Source organism: Anomaloglossus baeobatrachus, chromosome 9, assembly GCF_048569485.1.
Source record: "Anomaloglossus baeobatrachus isolate aAnoBae1 chromosome 9, aAnoBae1.hap1, whole genome shotgun sequence".
NCBI lineage: Eukaryota > Metazoa > Chordata > Amphibia > Anura > Aromobatidae > Anomaloglossus > Anomaloglossus baeobatrachus.
The window spans coordinates 13,490,778-13,510,528 of record NC_134361.1 but is presented as its reverse complement, the minus strand read 5'-3'; the positions used below and the strand labels follow the sequence as shown (position 1 = coordinate 13,510,528).

General features: G+C 44.6%; 1 protein-coding gene across 1 annotated transcript in view; it reads left to right on the top strand.

Annotated features, from left to right (window-relative positions):
• The window catches only part of KLHL4 (kelch like family member 4), a 140,858-nt gene that overhangs the window by 76,547 nt on the left and 44,560 nt on the right, over positions 1-19,751 (top strand). Inside the window, exon 2 of the mRNA XM_075323068.1 lies at positions 19,488-19,661. Coding sequence (XP_075179183.1) covers positions 19,488-19,661 — 174 coding nt within the window. The remainder of the gene's footprint in view (positions 1-19,487; positions 19,662-19,751) is intronic.

The window sequence follows — 19,751 nt, the reverse complement described above, 5'->3', positions numbered from 1 at the left end:
ATTGTTGCAGCATTTTTTGCTGCGGTTTCCCATTTTATTTGTTTTTGGTGCAGTTTTGAAATATTTGTTTTTGTAGAAAATTTGCTGTTTTAAAATCCTGCGGACTGTAGTTTAAAGGTTAATGAGCGGCGGGGAGCCTGAAAAATACCCATATAAAAGGTGCACTTGTGGTTTTGAATGCAGGATCCTAGCTTTTCTGCACTAGAAAAGACATCAAAAATATTTCTAATCTGAATGCAAGGAGAAAAAAAAGCACTTGAGAACACGGCCTAAGGCTATGTGCCCACGTAGCAGATTTTTTTTCTGCACAAAAAAGCATGTTTTGGCAGGAAAAAAGCTGCTGAAAAAGCTGATATTAATGCTTCTATTCATGCTTCTTCTTATCTATTGAGATAGGGAAAATGCAGGAAAAAAGCAGAAACAATTGAAACGCTGCTTCTTTTTTCAGCAACAAAAACTGCAAGGAAAAAAAGCAGCAGCAGCGTGTGCACAGCAAATCATGATCCTCAAACTTTGTGGGATGATTTTATTGATTAAAAGAAGCAAAGAAAAAAGCATGAAAAAGAAGGATGAGGCAAGCATGGTGGGCACAAGGCCTTAGTCTATTCCCCTTCTTGCATGTTGCAGCGTGCACCCCTCTGCTCTATGGGAGTAACGGACAATGCTGGGCTCATCTCCAGTAATACCGCAGAGCATGAACGGAGCGGAGACGCACATGTGTGACCTCAGCTGCATCCATCACAGCCCAGGTCACAGGATTGGGGGGTGCAGCTGTCAGACCCCAGCGATCAGGAAGTCCTCCTCATCCTCTTTAAATGGTCTCTCTGCCCTATAAATGGACGTTATAGCTGGTGGTCCCCAGTTCATGAGTCCAGCTCTGAGACCCCCCATTCTGCTGGACTCATGAAGTCTTCAGATTAGGACGATTGCTGAATGCCATATGATGGGACATTTCCGCAGAGGAAAAGCCGCACTGGTCTGCACTGCTGCCTGGAAAAGCAGCGGCTGACACAAGATCCGGTGTGATCAGATTATATCCGCCTGATACATTATAGAACCTTTCACACTTTCCCTGCAGACAATCCCTTGTGCTCCGCTGGAGACATCACCTCCTTGTGGCATCAAGAATCACAAATCAACAAAAAACTGTAACAAACTATCACCTGTGACACATTGTTTCCATTCACTGACAGCAAAAAGAGCTTCAATCCGCTGCAAAAGCCGCAGCACGAGTCAGTTTTGAGTGCGGGGTCCGCGGCCGCAGATTTATGTCCTGGGGTTCATTATATTGTCACATTGTCTATGGCGGGCTTTGCACACTATGATATCGCAGCTGCGATGTCGGTGCGGTCAAATTGAAAGTGACGCACATCCGGCCTCGCTGTCGATATCGTAGTGTGCAAAGTGCCCCTATGAGTCACAAACCCCTCCCGACATTGAAGCGATCACTGACAATCAAATCTGCAAATCCTACTTATCCGGCAGATAAAAGGCAGATCTGATCTTGTGTCTTTCCGCACAAACAAATGTGTTTCTATGTTAAGATGTCGGTAATTACTGAAGCTTTTCACCAAACACATCCGATCATTTCACAATGTTTAGCTCCGAGGATGAGAACGCGTCTTCCCTGTCACCGAGTTCACGCGGGTGCAGCCGAATCCGCATGTCAGGAGCTCGCCCCCTCATCACATCCGCACACGAAGAGCTGAGCAAGAACAGAGAACATCAGAGAGGTGACACCGGGCAACAAACCCACTGCTGCACCGCACAGCGACCGCCGCAAGAGGGCGCACTCACCCACTGCTGCACCGCACAGCGACCGCCGCAAGAGGGCGCACTCACCCACTGCTGCACCGCACAGCGACCGCCGCAAGAGGGCGCACTCACCTACTACTGCACCGCACAGCGACCGCCGCAAGAGGGCGCACTCACCTACTACTGCACCGCACAGCGACCGCCGCAAGAGGGCGCACTCACCTACTACTGCACCGCACAGCGACCGCCGCAAGAGGGCGCACTCACCTACTACTGCACCGCACAGCGACCGCCGCAAGAGGGCGCACTCACCCACTGCTGCACCGCACAGCGACCGCCGCAAGAGGGCGCACTCACCTACTACTGCACCGCACAGCGACCGCCGCAAGAGGGCGCACTCACCTACTACTGCACCGCACAGCGACCGCCGCAAGAGGGAGCACTCACCCACTGCTGCACCGCACAGCGAACACCGCAAGAGGGCGCACTCACTCACCTACTACTGCACCGCACAGCAACCGCCGCAAGAGGGCGCACTCACCCACTGCTGCACCGCACAGTGACCGCCGCAAGAGGGCGCACTCACTCACCTACTACTGCACCGCACAGCGACCACCGCAAGAGGGCGCACTCACCCACTGCTGCACCGCACAGCAACCGCCGCAAGAGGGCGCACTCACCCACTGCTGCACCGCACAGCGACCGCCGCAAGAGGGCGCACTCACCCACTGCTGCACCGCACAGCGACCGCCGCAAGAGGGCGCACTCACCCACTGCTGCACCGCACAGCGACCGCCGCAAGAGGGCGCACTCACCCACTGCTGCACCGCACAGCGACCACCGCAAGAGGGCGCACTCACCTACTACTGCACCGCACAGCGACCGCCGCAAGAGGGCGCACTCATCCACTGCTGCACTGCACAGCGACCGCCGCAAGAGGGCGCACTCACCCACTGCTGCACCGCACAGTGACCGCCGCAAGAGGGCGCACTCACCGGGAAAAAAGGAACGCAAGCAGAACACTGCGAAATCCTAAAAACACTGCAAAACGCTAAAACACTGCAAAATGCAAAAACACTGCAAAACCCTAAAACACTGCAAAACCCTAAAACAATTCAAAACGCTAAAACAATGCAAAACCCTAAAACAATGCAAAATGCTAAAACACTGCAAAACGCTAAAACAATGCAAAACGCTAAAACAATGCAAAATGAATGAAGAGCACTAATATTATTACTTGTCTCATTATCTATAATAAAGAATGGATGAGAGGAGAAAGAAATGCCAGATCTCTGCAACACACCAACATTGCCCTGACAAAAAAATATATGATATGCTTTCCCAAAAAGGGCAGTATTCTAGTACTTATGTGCATTGGGAGAAGTAAAATATTTATATTCTTGTATATAGGGGCAGTATTATAGTAGTTATATTCTTGTACATAGGAGCAGTATTATAGTAGTTATATTCTTATACATAGGAGCAGTATTATAGTAGTTATATTCTTGTACATAGGGGGCAGTATTATAGTAGTTATATTCTTGTACATAGGGGGCAGTATTATAGTAGTTATATTCTTGTACATAGGAGCAGTATTATATTAGTTATATTCTTGTACATAGGAGCAGTATTATAGTAGTTATATTCTTGTACATAGGGGCAGTATTATAGTAGTTATATTCTTGTACATAGGGACAGTATTATAGTAGTTATATTCTTGTACATAGGAGCAGTATTATAGTAGTTATATTCTTATACATAGGAGCAGTATTATAGTAGTTATATTCTTGTACATAGGGGCAGTATTATAGTAGTTATATTCTTGTATATAGGGGCAGTATTATAGTAGTTATATTCTTGTATATAGGGGCAGTATTATAGTAGTTATATTCTTGTACATAGGGGGCAGTATTATAGTAGTTATATTCTTGTATATAGGGGCAGTATTATAGTAGTTATATTCTTGTACATAGGGGCAGTATTATAGTAGTTATATTCTTGTACATAGTAGCATTATTATAGTAATTATATTCTTGTACATAGGGGGCAGTATTATAGTAGTTACAGTGCCTACAAGTAGTATTCAACCCCCTGCAGATTTAGCAGGTTTGATAAGATGCAAATAAGTTAGAGCCTGCAAACTTCAAACAAGAGCAGGATTTATTAACAGATGCATAAATCTTACAAACCAACAAGTTATGTCGCTCAGTTAAATTTTAATAAATTTTCAACATAAAAGTGTGGGTCAATTATTATTCAACCCCTAGGTTTAATATTTTGTGGAATAACCCTTGTTTGCAATTACAGCTAATAATCGTCTTTTATAAGACCTGATCAGGCCGGCACAGGTCTCTGGAGTTATCTTGGCCCACTCCTCCATGCAGATCTTCTCCAAGTTATCTAGGTTCTTTGGGTGTCTCATGTGGACTTTAATCTTGAGCTCCTTCCACAAGTTTTCAATTGGGTTAAGGTCAGGAGACTGACTAGGCCACTGCAACACCTTGATTTTTTCCCTCTTGAACCAGGCCTTGGTTTTCTTGGCTGTGTGCTTTGGGTCATTGTCTTGTTGGAAGATGAAATGACGACCCATCTTAAGATCCTTGATGGAGGAGCGGAGATTCTTGGCCAAAATCTCCAGGTAGGCCGTGCTATCCATCTTCCCATAGATGCGGACCAGATGGCCAGGCCCCTTGGCTGAAAAACAGCCCCACATCATGATGCTGCCACCACCATGCTTGACAGTAGGGATGGTATTCTTGGGGTCCTATGCAGTACCATCCAGTCTGCAAACGTCACGTGTGTGGTTGGCACCAAAGATCTCGATCTTGGTCTCATCAGACCAGAGAACCTTGAACCAGTCTGTCTCAGAGTCCTCCAAGTGATCATGAGCAAACTGTAGACGAGCCTTGACATGACGCTTTGAAAGTAAAGGTACCTTACAGGCTCGTCTGGAACGGAGACCATTGCGGTGGAGTACGTTACTTATGGTATTGACTGAAACCAATGTCCCCACTGCCATGAGATCTTCCCGGAGCTCCTTCCTTGTTGTCCTTGGGTTAGCCTTGACTCTTCGGAGAAGCCTGGTCTCGGCACGGGTGGAAACTTTCAAAGGCTGTCCAGGCCGTGGAAGGCTAACAGTAGTTCCATAAGCCTTCCACTTCCGGATGATGCTCCCAACAGTGGAGACAGGTAGGCCCAACTCCTTGGAAAGGGTTTTGTACCCCTTGCCAGCCTTGTGACCCTCCACGATCTTGTCTCTGATGGCCTTGGAATGCTCCTTTGTCTTTCCCATGTTGACCAAGTATGAGTGCTGTTCACAAGTTTGGGGAGGGTCTTAATTAGTCAAAAAAGGCTGGAAAAAGAGATAATTAATCCAAACATGTGAAGCTCATTGTTCTTTGTGCCTGAAATACTTCTTAATACTTTAGGGGAACCAAACAGAATTCTGGTGGTTTGAGGGGTTGAATAATAAATGACCCTCTGAATAAACTTTTCACAATTTAAAAAAAAAAAAAGAAATTGCATTCTTTTTTGCTGCATTTCACACTTCCAGGCTGATCTACAGTCCAAATGTCACAATGCCAAGTTATTCCGAATGTGTAAACCTGCTAAATCTGCAGGGGGTTGAATACTACTTGTAGGCACTGTATATTCTTGTACATAGGAGCAGTATTGTAGTAGTTATATTCTTGTCCATAGGAGCAGTATTATAGTAGTTATATTCTTGTATATAGGGGCAGTATTATAGTAGTTATATTCTTGTACATAGGAGCAGTATTGTAGTAGTTATATTCTTGTATATAGGGGCAGTATTATAGTAGTTATATTCTTGTACATAGGAGCAGTATTGTAGTAGTTATATTCTTGTATATAGGGGCAGTATTATAGTAGTTATATTCTTGTACATAGGGGCAGTATTATAGTAGTTATATTCTTGTACATAGGGGCAGTATTATAGTAGTTATATTCTTGTACATAGGGGGCAGTATTATAGTAGTTATATTCTTGTACATAGGAGCAGTATTATAGTAGTTATATTCTTGTACATAGAGGCAGTATTATAGTAGTTATATTCTTGTACATAGGGAGCAGTATTATAGTAGTTATATTCTTGTACATAGGGGCAGTATTATAGTAGTTATATTCTTGTACATAGGGGCAGTATTATAGTAGTTATATTCTTATACATAGGAGCAGTATTATAGTAGTTATATTATTATACATAGGAGCAGTATTATAGTAGTTATATTCTCGTACATAGGGGGCAGTATTATATTAGTTATATTCTTGTACATAGGGGTAGTATTATAGCAGTTATATTCTTGTGCATAGGGGCAGTATTATAGCAGTTATATTCTTGTGCATAGGGGCAGTATTATAGCAGTTATATTCTTGTACATAGGGGCAGTATTATAGTAGTTATATTCTTGTACATAGGGGCAGTATTATAGTAGTTATATTCTTGTACATAGGGGCAGTATTATAGTAGTTATATTCTTGTACATAGGGGCAGTATTATAGTAGTTATATTCTTGTACATAGAGGCAGTATTATAGTAGTTATATTCTTGTACATAGGGAGCAGTATTATAGTAGTTATATTCTTGTATATAGGGGCAGTATTATAGTAGTTATATTCTTATACATAGGAGCAGTATTATAGTAGTTATATTATTATACATAGGAGCAGTATTATAGTAGTTATATTCTCGTACATAGGGGGCAGTATTATATTAGTTATATTCTTGTACATAGGGGTAGTATTATAGCAGTTATATTCTTGTGCATAGGGGCAGTATTATAGCAGTTATATTCTTGTGCATAGGGGCAGTATTATAGCAGTTATATTCTTGTACATAGGGGCAGTATTATAGTAGTTATATTCTTGTACATAGGGGCAGTATTATAGTAGTTATATTCTTGTATATAGGGGCAGTATTATAGTAGTTATATTCTTGTACATAGGGGGCAGTATTATAGTAGTTATATTCTTGTACATAGGGGCAGTATTATAGTAGTTATATTCTTGTACATAGGGGCAGTATTATAGGAGTTATATTCTTGTACATAGGGGCAGTATTATAGCAGTTATATTCTTGTGCATAGGATATGCACTACTCACATGAAGTTCGGGATATTTGGATTTCGGGTGAAATTTATGGAAAGGATAAAGTTCATGGTACATTGATATTTTATCATGAAGTTCACATTTCGGTAGAAGTGATTTCCTCATCTGAAACAATTTTATTGAAACAGGAGCCATCAGCAGCGGTGGTATAAACCCCCCAGAATGTCACTGCTTCAGTATCGTGTTGTGTGGCTTTGACCATCCTGACTCTTGTATGTGCGGTGTGATTGGTCTGTGGATATTGGGGATCGTCCTCTTCCTCAGTTTTGTGTTGTAGACATCTTCCTCCTCAAACTCTCCTGTTAATAATTGCAATGGGTTCTGGAGTTTATTGCAGATTTTGTCTTGGAATATAAATATTATGATTATTAATATTGTGGCGCTCTGAGGTTGGGGGTTGTATTGATCACCAGGTAGGTTAACGATGCAATTCTTTATATTCTTCCATCCATAGTCTTAGAGCAACTCCGGGTGGATGGCCACAATGAGATGCCCCCAGTCCATGAGAGGCCATACTGGGACCGGTAGTTCCCCTGCCCCTGTACCAGGTGATATCCAGCATCTCCTAACTTTTGGTTCCCCCATAGCTCTTGTATCTCCCCTGCTATGGGTCTGCAGTCACAGCCTATAATCCTTCAGGTGACGGATACCAAAACTGTAGCGCATGTATCAAGCTCAAAGCAGCAACAAACCCCCCCATTCCCTCGTCTGTGTCCCAAGTACCCCGAACCGCCCCCGGGGATTTAGCCCGACCCCTGGAAACCCCCCCAGTACTAACTGTGCATTGATGGAGGTATTTTCCCGAGGCTGAGCCCCTCAACTGACACTGCATGTGGTGAGGGATCCACTGGATCTACGATCTCCATCCATGTAGTGGGACTAGTGGCTGGGAGAACAATGGCTTAATTGAGGCAACTGGGAAGACACTAATGAGAGTAATGGACTGATTGCTTTCCTCTGATTACCAATCTCATGCCTGGCCTTCCGTGTATCTTACACTGACAAGCAAGAAAATCTATGTTTCGTAGATCATCATGGCTTCCGTTGTCTTTAGCTTTGTCGTTTTATGATACAGAACATTTATCACACTTATTGCATGAAGTCGTTCATTACTGAGGAACCAGGGGCCGATATTAAAGAGATTTCCGACCTATTGAGGGAAGATACCTTACTGCGGTGAATGGCGCGTTAGGAGGGTGGCAGGCGATTATATATGTATATAAATTACACATCAACTGCAAATGCCGGCATTATAGAGGCGGCGGCAGAGGAGCCCGAGCCGAGGAGACATTATGGAAATGTGCCTCTATTTTACATTTCTTCTACATAAATTCCACATGCGAGGAGCGGCTGAGCCTCATCTAATAGAGTGTGGCAGGAAACCAACCCGGGGAATAAGGTTTGATTGAATTTATTTTCCTCCACAGCGAGAATCTGAAATGGATGGAAAACGCTCCTGTCCCGACCTGACGTCTGACAACGACACTGAGGACAGAGTTGTTACTATTTGTCATCTGTGGTTCACAATAGTATTTTCTGGTTGTTATTGGAAACAGTCAGCAAGTTTGTGCTTACAGCCACCTGTAAAAGCATTGCTGAGCTCCATTCTGATACTTCTGTGCAGAGGCGGACATAGCATTGGTGCAATGTGTGTGGCCGCACAGGGACCCGAGGGGTAAAGGGGCCCATTTCCACTTCCAAAGCAGGTGCAATTTTGCATTTTTATGAGCTCTTATCTGCAAAGGGCCCATATATTGTTGTTGCACAGGGGCCCCTTTCTGTCCGTGTCCTCCAGTGCTCCTGTGCATTGTGCAGATAGGAAGGCGACACTTTGTATCATGCAATTCAGCAGAGCAGACGTCGATCAAGCAGGGGGTGCTCGGAGATTGCACACCTTTAAGAGTGCTTTCACACATCCGGTGCTAAAACTGATGCAACGAATCAGGAGAAAAAACGGATCAGTCCCTTCAGTTCCTTCAGTTTTTGGACAGATCCGTTGTGCTACTGAGCATGCTCAGTAGCAAAAAAAACGGAATCCGTCGCTGCAATGCGTTGTATGCCACATTACGATGGATCCAGCGCCCATAGGCTTTTATTGTACATGACGTCGGATGGCGCTGGATCTGGCGTGGTCCATTTTTTTTGCTGCAGCCAAAAAACATTGCATGCTGCGTCCTTTCCGGCAGCTGGACACAGAAATTTCGCCGGCGCACAATAGACGCAACGCAAGGGCATCAGGCACAATCCGGTGCTCATACAATTCAATGAGGAAAAAATACATCCAGCGCCAGATCCGTTTTATCCAGTATTCACCGGATTGTGCCGGAGGGTAAACACCGGATGTGTGACAGCAGCCTAATCTGACAATGCTGCCCATAAAATGTAACCTGTCCATAAAGTTTCCCGAGATGATGAATAGAATAAGCGTCATTGATTTGTTACAATGTGTCGTTGTGGAATAATAGTAAAAAGCCGTTAGCCTGGAGCGGGGACGGAGCGAGGATTGTGCCGCTCGGCTTGGTCGGGATGGATTCGGAGCCCAGCCTGAGATAATAAAGGTTTCCATTCACTGACAGCAAGTGAAAATCATGAGAATGATGAGGAGCGAATACATGGAGAAGTGAAAAAAAATGATGAGACTTTTATACCTTTTGCAGCGGCCCCATCATTTTTAGGGGGTGCACTTATGCAGAATTACTTTAATCTATGACGCATCTCGCTCCGGTGGATTTTACTGACATCCCCTCCCCCACTGTCTGTTACCACATTCACTACATAGCGGTTACAATATATTGATATGGGACTGGACGCCGGCCCTTTAAGCTGGGTCCGGTGATTTATGTGAGGCTTCCAGGGCTTCATACATTGTTAATGACCTGCTTTTTGCTGAATTTGCAGATTTCGCTCCTCTGATGTAAATGCTGCAGCGTTCCGTGTCACGTTTGCGCGGCGTTTCGGGCGACCTGCAGCTTTCCCACATCAATGCACAAACAAACACCAAGTCAGATAAATATTTATCGATGCCGCGCAAATCAATCCCGGGAAAAATCATTCCGCAGCAAAAAGGAAGGCGGCCGCTTAAAGGCACGGTGGCGACATAATTAGTGTACTGAGAAATGTGCTCAGTGCTTGTTATACGGAATGAGACGGCCTGAAGGTGGAGGAGGAGGGGGAGGAGGAGGGGGGGGAGGAGGAGGGGGGGGGGGGAGGAGGAGGGGGGGAGGGGGAGGAGGAGGGGGAGGGGGAGGAGGAGGGAGAGGTGGAGGGGGGAGGAGGAGGAGGTGAAGGAGGGGGGGGGAGGAGGTGGTGGAGGAGGAGAAGAAGGAGGAGGTGGAGGAGGAGGTGTAGGAGGGGGGGGAAGAGGTGGAGGAGGGGGGGGGAAGAGGTGGAGGAGGGGGGAGGGAGGAGGTGGAGGAGGGGGGAGGGAGGAGGTGGAGGAGGGGGGGGGAGGAGGTGGAGGAGGGGGGGGAGGAGGTGGAGGAGGGGGGGAGGAGGTGGAGGGGGGGAGGAGGTGGAGGAGGTGGAGGAGTGGGGAGGAGGAGGAGGAGAAGGAGGAGGAGGGGTGGGAGGAGGAGGGGGGGGAGGAGGGGGGGGAGGAGGGGGAGAGGAGGAGGAGGAGGGGGAGAGGAGGAGGAGGAGGGGGGGAGGAGGAGGAGGGGGGGAGGAGGAGGAGGGGGGAGGAGGAGGTGGAGGAGGTGGAAGGAGGAGGGGAGGAGGAGGAGGAGGTGGTGGAGGAGGATGAGGATGAGGAGGAGGAGGAGGTGGAGGAGGAGGAGGTGGAGGAGGATGATGAGGAGAAGGAGGGCGGCTGCACATAATAAGACGCCATCGAGATTATTACTCCGGTGTGAGGGATCGGCAGCAGCCAGCGCCCCGCGGGGGCAGAGCTCCTCCTATTTCACACCGCGATCCCCTCTATGCCTCGGCTTTTCAGACAGATGAATAATTGATTGATCGGACCAATTGATTTTAGGCTTCCAATATCCAAAGCATAAACTTTAATTTCAGCCATAATTACGTGTTGCCCGTGGCCGTCATTTCTTGAACACTCTTCCAATCTAACTAGAGGCCGATCGAACTCCGCCATTCCCGTGAATGATCACTTCTGTGATCCGCGGACAGAAAATCTCTGCAGTAAAAGCCGAAAGTCAGGGAGGGTCCCGGCCCCCGCAGAAGAAACCCACGGATATAGGGGACATGGTCATGGATGGTCCAAGGAAAACATATACAAAGTAGCTCATGGTGGCCGAAGATAAAACCTTCAGGCCAAACATATTGTAGGGAGTAGAGACATGAGGGGACGAGGCGGTGCTGTAGGGTGTAGGGGGGCTCGCTCCTTTGGAGACAACCACTGAGCATAGGAGGAAGGGACTGTGCACCAAAAGCCCGGGGAAAGGCGCTTTATATGGTTTTTTTTTTACTGGTATCTCAGATCCATAAATCACATGACTCCAGAAAATAAGTGCTGCAATGTTTGGGGTTTATCACCCTTCATCAGGCAGATATATACAAGGGTCACTGCACATGAACTGGAAAGTCCAGGGTACAGGGTTGGCCTTCGTCAAGAAAAAAGGCAAAACCAGGATCCAATCGTACATCTTTTCTGCAGTGTGTACAGCGCCCGCCCCGTACCCTGGACCTCGGCCATCAGGGACCGACACCGCTTTAAGGATAAAGTTATAAAAACAAAAAAGTTAAAGCGCACCAATCACCAGGGTTTTCCTATATAACCTAAAGCCAGTGCTATACTGGCACTATCAGGCTGATTCTATACATACAGTGCTATACTGGCACTATCAGGCTGATTCTATACATACAGTGCTATACTGGCACTATCAGGCTGATTCTATACATACAGTGCTATACTGGCACTATCAGGCTGATTCTATACATACAATGCTATACTGGCACTATCAGGCTGATTCTATACATACAGTGCTATACTGGCACTATCAGGATGATTCTATACATACAGTGCTATACTGGCACTATCAGGCTGATTCTATACATACAGTGCTATACTGGCACTATCAGGCTGATTCTATACATACAGTGCTATACTGGCACTATCAGGCTGATTCTATACATACAGTGCTATACTGGCACTATCAGGCTGATTCTATACATACAGTGCTATACTGGCACTATCAGGATGATTCTATACATACAGTGCTATACTAGCACTATCAGGCTGATTCTATACATACAATGCTATACTGGCACTATCAGGCTGATTCTATACATACAATGCTATACTGGCACTATCAGGCTGATTCTATACATACAGTGCTATACTGGCACTATCAGGCTGATTCTATACATACAATGCTATACTGGCACTATCAGGCTGATTCTATACATACAGTGCTATACTGGCACTATCAGGATGATTCTATACATACAGTGCTATACTGGCACTATCAGGCTGATTCTATACATACAATGCTATACTGGCACTATCAGGCTGATTCTATACATACAATGCTATACTGGCACTATCAGGCTGATTCTATACATACAGTGCTATACTGGCACTATCAGGCTGATTCTATACATACAATGCTATACTGACACTATCAGGCTGATTCTATACATACAATGCTATACTGGCACTATCAGGCTGATTCTATACATACAGTGCTATACTGGCACTATCAGGATGATTCTATACATACAGTGCTATACTAGCACTATCAGGCTGATTCTATACATACAGTGCTATACTGGCATTATCAGGCTGATTCTATACATACAGTGCTATACTGGCACTATCAGGCTGATTCTATACATACAGTGCTATACTGGCACTATCAGGCTGATTCTATACATACAGTGCTATACTGGCACTATCAGGATGATTCTATACATACAGTGCTGTACTGGCACTATCAGGATGATTCTATACATACAGTGCTATACTGGCACTATCAGGCTGATTCTATACATACAGTGCTATACTGGCGCTATCAGGCTGATTCTATACATACAGTGCTATACTGGCACTATCAGGCTGATTCTATACATACAGTGCTATACTGGCACTATCAGGATGATTCTATACATACAGTGCTATACTGGCACTATCAGGCTGATTCTATACATACAGTGCTATACTGGCACTATCAGGCTGATTCTATACATACAGTGCTATACTGGCACTATCAGGCTGATTCTATACATACAATGCTATACTGGCACTATCAGGCTGATTCTATACATACAGTGCTATACTGGCACTATCAGGATGATTCTATACATACAGTGCTATACTAGCACTATCAGGCTGATTCTATACATACAATGCTATACTGGCACTATCAGGCTGATTCTATACATACAATGCTATACTGGCACTATCAGGCTGATTCTATACATACAGTGCTATACTGGCACTATCAGGCTGATTCTATACATACAATGCTATACTGGCACTATCAGGCTGATTCTATACATACAGTGCTATACTGGCACTATCAGGATGATTCTATACATACAGTGCTATACTGGCACTATCAGGCTGATTCTATACATACAATGCTATACTGGCACTATCAGGCTGATTCTATACATACAATGCTATACTGGCACTATCAGGCTGATTCTATACATACAGTGCTATACTGGCACTATCAGGCTGATTCTATACATACAATGCTATACTGACACTATCTGGCTGATTCTATACATACAATGCTATACTGGCACTATCAGGCTGATTCTATACATACAGTGCTATACTGGCACTATCAGGATGATTCTATACATACAGTGCTATACTAGCACTATCAGGCTGATTCTATACATACAGTGCTATACTGGCATTATCAGGCTGATTCTATACATACAGTGCTATACTGGCACTATCAGGCTGATTCTATACATACAGTGCTATACTGGCACTATCAGGCTGATTCTATACATACAGTGCTATACTGGCACTATCAGGATGATTCTATACATACAGTGCTGTACTGGCACTATCAGGATGATTCTATACATACAGTGCTATACTGGCACTATCAGGCTGATTCTATACATACAGTGCTATACTGGCGCTATCAGGCTGATTCTATACATACAGTGCTATACTGGCACTATCAGGCTGATTCTATACATACAGTGCTATACTGGCACTATCAGGATGATTCTATACATACAGTGCTGTACTGGCACTATCAGGCTGATTCTATACATACAGTGCTATACTGGCACTATCAGGCTGATTCTATACATACAGTGCTATACTGGCACTATCAGGCTGATTCTATACATACAATGCTATACTGGCACTATCAGGCTGATTCTATACATACAGTGCTATACTGGCACTATCAGGCTGATTCTATACATACAGTGCTATACTGGCACTATCAGGTTGATTCTATACATACAGTGCTAAACTGGCACTATCAGGCTGATTCTATACATACAGTGCTATACTGGCGCTATCAGGCTGATTCTATACATACAGTGCTATACTGGCGCTATCAGGCTGATTCTATACATACAGTGCTATACTGGCACTATCAGGCTGATTCTGTACATACAGTGCTATACTGGCACTATCAGGCTGATTCTGTACATACAGTGCTGTACTGGCACTATCAGGCTGATTCTGTACATACAGTGCTGTACTGGCACTATCAGGCTAATTCTATACATACAGTGCTATACTGGCACTATCAGGCTGATTCTATACATACAGTGCTATACAGGCACTATCAGGCTGATTCTATACAAACAGTTCTATACTGGAACTATCATGCTAATTCTATTCATACAGTGCTATACTGGCGCTATCAGGCTGATTCTATACATACAGTGCTATACTGGCACTATCAGGCTGATTCTATGCATACAGTGCTATACTGGCACTATCAGGCTGATTCTATACATACAGTGCTATACTGGCACTATCAGGCTGATTCTATACATACAGTGCTATACTGGCACTATCAGGCTGATTCTATACATACAGTGCTATACTGGCACTATCAGGCTGATTCTATACATACAGTGCTATACTGGCACTATCAGGCTTATTCTATACATACAGTGCTATACTGGCACTATCAGGCTGATTCTATACATACAGTGCTATACTGGCACTATCAGGATGATTCTATACATACAGTGCTGTACTGGCACTATCAGGCTGATTCTATACATACAGTGCTATACTGGCACTATCAGGATGATTCTATACATACAGTGCTATACTGACACTATCAGGATGATTCTATACATACAGTGCTGTACTGGCACTATCAGGATGATTCTATACATACAGTGCTGTACTGGCACTATCAGGCTGATTCTATACATACAGTGCTATACTGGCACTATCAGGATGATTCTATACATACAGTGCTGTACTGGCACTATCAGGCTGATTCTATACATACAGTGCTATACTGGCACTATCAGGCTGATTCTATACATACAGTGCTATACTGGCACTATCAGGCTGATTCTATACATACAATGCTATACTGGCACTATCAGGCTGATTCTATACATACAGTGCTATACTGGCACTATCAGGATGATTCTATACATACAGTGCTGTACTGGCACTATCAGGCTGATTCTATACATACAGTGCTATACTGGCACTATCAGGCTGATTCTATACATACAGTGCTATACTGGCACTATCAGGATGATTCTATACATACAGTGCTGTACTGGCGCTATCAGGCTGATTCTATACATACAGTGCTATACTGGCGCTATCAGGCTGATTCTATACATACAGTGCTATACTGGCACTATCAGGCTGATTCTATACATACAGTGCTATACTGGCACTATCAGGATGATTCTATACATACAGTGCTGTACTGGCACTATCAGGCTGATTCTATACATACAGTGCTATACTGGCACTATCAGGCTGATTCTATACATACAGTGCTATACTGGCACTATCAGGCTGATTCTATACATACAATGCTATACTGGCACTATCAGGCTGATTCTATACATACAGTGCTATACTGGCACTATCAGGCTGATTCTATACATACAGTGCTATACTGGCACTATCAGGCTGATTCTATACATACAGTGCTAAACTGGCACTATCAGGCTGATTCTATACATACAGTGCTATACTGGCGCTATCAGGCTGATTCTATACATACAGTGCTATACTGGCGCTATCAGGCTGATTCTATACATACAGTGCTATACTGGCACTATCAGGCTGATTCTGTACATACAGTGCTATACTGGCACTATCAGGCTGATTCTGTACATACAGTGCTATACTGGCACTATCAGGCTGATTCTGTACATACAGTGCTATACAGGCACTATCAGGCTGATTCTATACATACAGTGCTATACTGGCACTATCAGGCTGATTCTATACATACAATGCTATACTGGCACTATCAGGCTAATTCTATTCATACAGTGCTATACTGGCGCTATCAGGCTGATTCTATACATACAGTGCTATACTGGCACTATCAGGCTGATTCTATGCATACAGTGCTATACTGGCACTATCAGGCTGATTCTATACATACAGTGCTATACTGGCACTATCAGGCTGATTCTATACATACAGTGCTATACTGGCACTATCAGGCTGATTCTATACATACAGTGCTATACTGGCGCTATCAGGCTGATTCTATACATACAGTGCTATACTGGCGCTATCAGGCTGATTCTGTACATACAGTGCTATACTGGCGCTATCAGGCTGATTCTGTACATACAGTGCTATACTGGCACTATCAGGCTGATTCTATACATACAGTGCTATACTGGCGCTATCAGGCTGATTCTATACATACAGTGCTATACTGGCACTATCAGGCCGATTCTATACATACAGTGCTACACTGGCGCTATCAGGCTGATTCTATACATACAGTGCTATACTGGCACTATCAGGCTGATTCTATACATACAGTGCTGTACTGGCACTATCAGGCTGATTCTATACATACAGTGCTGTACTGGCACTATCAGGCTGATTCTATACATACAGTGCTATACTGGCACTATCAGGCTGATTCTGTACATACAGTGCTGTACTGGCTCTATCAGGCTGATTCTATACATACAGTGCTATACTGACACTATCAGGCTGATTCTGTACATACAGTGCTATACTGGCACTAACAGGCTGATTCTGTACATATAGTGCTATACTGGCACTATCAGGCTGATTCTATACATACAGTGTTATACTGGCACTATCAGGCTGATTCTATACATACAGTGCTATACAGGCACTATCAGGCTGATTCTATACATACAGTGCTATACTGGCACTATCAGGCTGATTCTATACATACAATGCTATACTGGCACTATCAGGCTAATTCTATTCATACAGTGCTATACTGGCGCTATCAGGCTGATTCTATACATACAGTGCTATACTGGCACTATCAGGCTGATTCTATGCATACAGTGCTATACTGGCACTATCAGGCTGATTCTATACATACAGTGCTATACTGGCACTATCAGGCTGATTCTATACATACAGTGCTATACTGGCACTATCAGGCTGATTCTATACATACAGTGCTATACTGGCGCTATCAGGCTGATTCTATACATACAGTGCTATACTGGCGCTATCAGGCTGATTCTGTACATACAGTGCTATACTGGCGCTATCAGGCTGATTCTATACATACAGTGCTATACTGGCACTATCAGGCTGATTCTATACATACAGTGCTATACTGGCACTATCAGGCTGATTCTGTACATACAGTGCTATACTGGCACTATCAGGCTGATTCTATACATACAGTGCTATACTGGCACTATCAGGCTGATTCTATACATACCCTTAGATGTCAGCTCGGATGTACAGGTTTTGAAACACATGCAAGTAAAGTTTGTAAATTGAGCAGCTTTTTGATTGGCAGCAGCTGCCGATCAGCTGATAGCTGGGGTGGGTGTTCATAGTGATTCTCGCCCGCTGCCTGTCCATGCTCCCCCTATCTGCTATTTATACTAATTCTATTATAGAAGCTTTTTTTTCTAATGGTTGTGGCTAAATCATGGTGGCTAGAAGGACCTGTGCTGATGTCATACCCATATGACCAGAAGGGGAGGGGCCTCAGCCAACATAGCTGATACCAGGAAGCAACACTTTTTTTTGTTGGCTGAGGCCCCGCAACATCATGCTGATTGACAGCTGGATCTCTGCAGTTAGTCAATGGGGAAACAGCTGTCAATCAGCATGAGATTGGCACTGACGCAACACACATAGTGCAAAGTGGAAGAGAAGCAGCTGCTCCATCAGCAGAAGCCGCAGAATCACTGGTATACTCGGTGGGTAACTTCATAAATCCAGCAGAGGTCAGTGCTGATTAAAACAGGCAGGAAGTTGGCAACAACCTGTCGGGTAAGTTCTTAAGGGTACTTTACACACTGCGACATCGCTAGCGATCTCGCTAGCGATGTGAAATTCTAGATCGCAAGTAAGATCGCACTTGCGATCTAGAATTTCACATCGCTAGCGAGATCGCTAGCGATGTCGCAGTGTGTAAAGTACCCTTTAGCCCCATAGCTGAAAACAAGCGAAGTCCCGAATAATCCCATTAAATGATCAGGTGCGTCAGATTTGTAAACTGCAGCAGTGGGTAAGTGGCCGTCACACCAGGGAACCAGAGTAAGAGATTATGGGTTATTCCAATCTTCACTGGTGGGTTTTGTTATAAATATAAGAAATGTGGCTATTTACTGCTTACTAGAACTTGCAGTCGTTCTTGACACAGTAACACATATGATTACAGCTCGTTGCCTAGGAGACCGACCACCGCTGCTGTGTAGCTTGCAAGGTCTGTGCGGCAGCTGGCCGAGGTAACAGAGCTCCAGCGATCCGGGCCAGATTCAGCGCTGACAAGCTCAATAGAAAAGTGCATAAGTCCTGCGTTGTATCAGTGGTGGTCGGTCTCCACGGCAACAAAGTTTTAAATAGAAGGAAAAGTGTTAATATCTCAACAATGATTGAAAAATGTTAAAAGCAGCAAATCGCTTGTATTTAGCAGCAGTGTCTGGCAATACTCCATTTAGGAAGATGGGGATAACCCTCTATGGTAATTTGGATAAAGGTAATTATGGCTCGATTGCTGATAATAGTCACCAATCACAAAATCATCGCATTCCTAGAACATCTTCATGTACTTCTTTATCTATGATGTCTTAGGGAACATTGTACACGATTATTCATCTCTGTGCAACCTCCAAGGGGTATCGCTTCTGCATATACAGTATCTCACAAAAGTTAGTACACCCCTCACATTGTTGTAAATATATTTTTTCATGGAACCCTGCAGATCTGACCCTGTGATGCAATGTGCAGTGTCAGTGCGCAGCTTGTATAACAGGGTAAATAACTCCACACAACAAAACGGTGAGGGGGTGTACTCACTTCTGTGATATGCTGTACATACATTACTGAATCTGGAAAAGTAAAACTTCCTGAGAAATAGATTTTATTTTCTCTGATAACTTTGTAATTTCCCTTTTCAAACAGCAATCAGTGAAGCTAATGTCTGTGACGTTGCTGCGTCTTCCCGCCGGCCGGGTGCGCGGCTCACTAACATGTTTGGGTTTTCCAGGCTTCCGGTGACGAGCGCTTCCCCCAATAGAATGAGCGCCGCTGGTTCGGATGAATACTTTCAGAGCTTGAACCATGCGGAGCAGACTTTCCGGAAGATGGAGAGCTATCTCCAGCAGAAGCAGCTTTGCGACGTTCTCCTGATCGCTGGAAACTACAAGATCCCAGCGCACCGGTAAGAAAGCAACGTAACAAGGATACGCAACCGGGGCATCAGGGCTAGGGCCATAGGGGGCCGCTAATCAGACAAAGCTGCCTTTCTCTG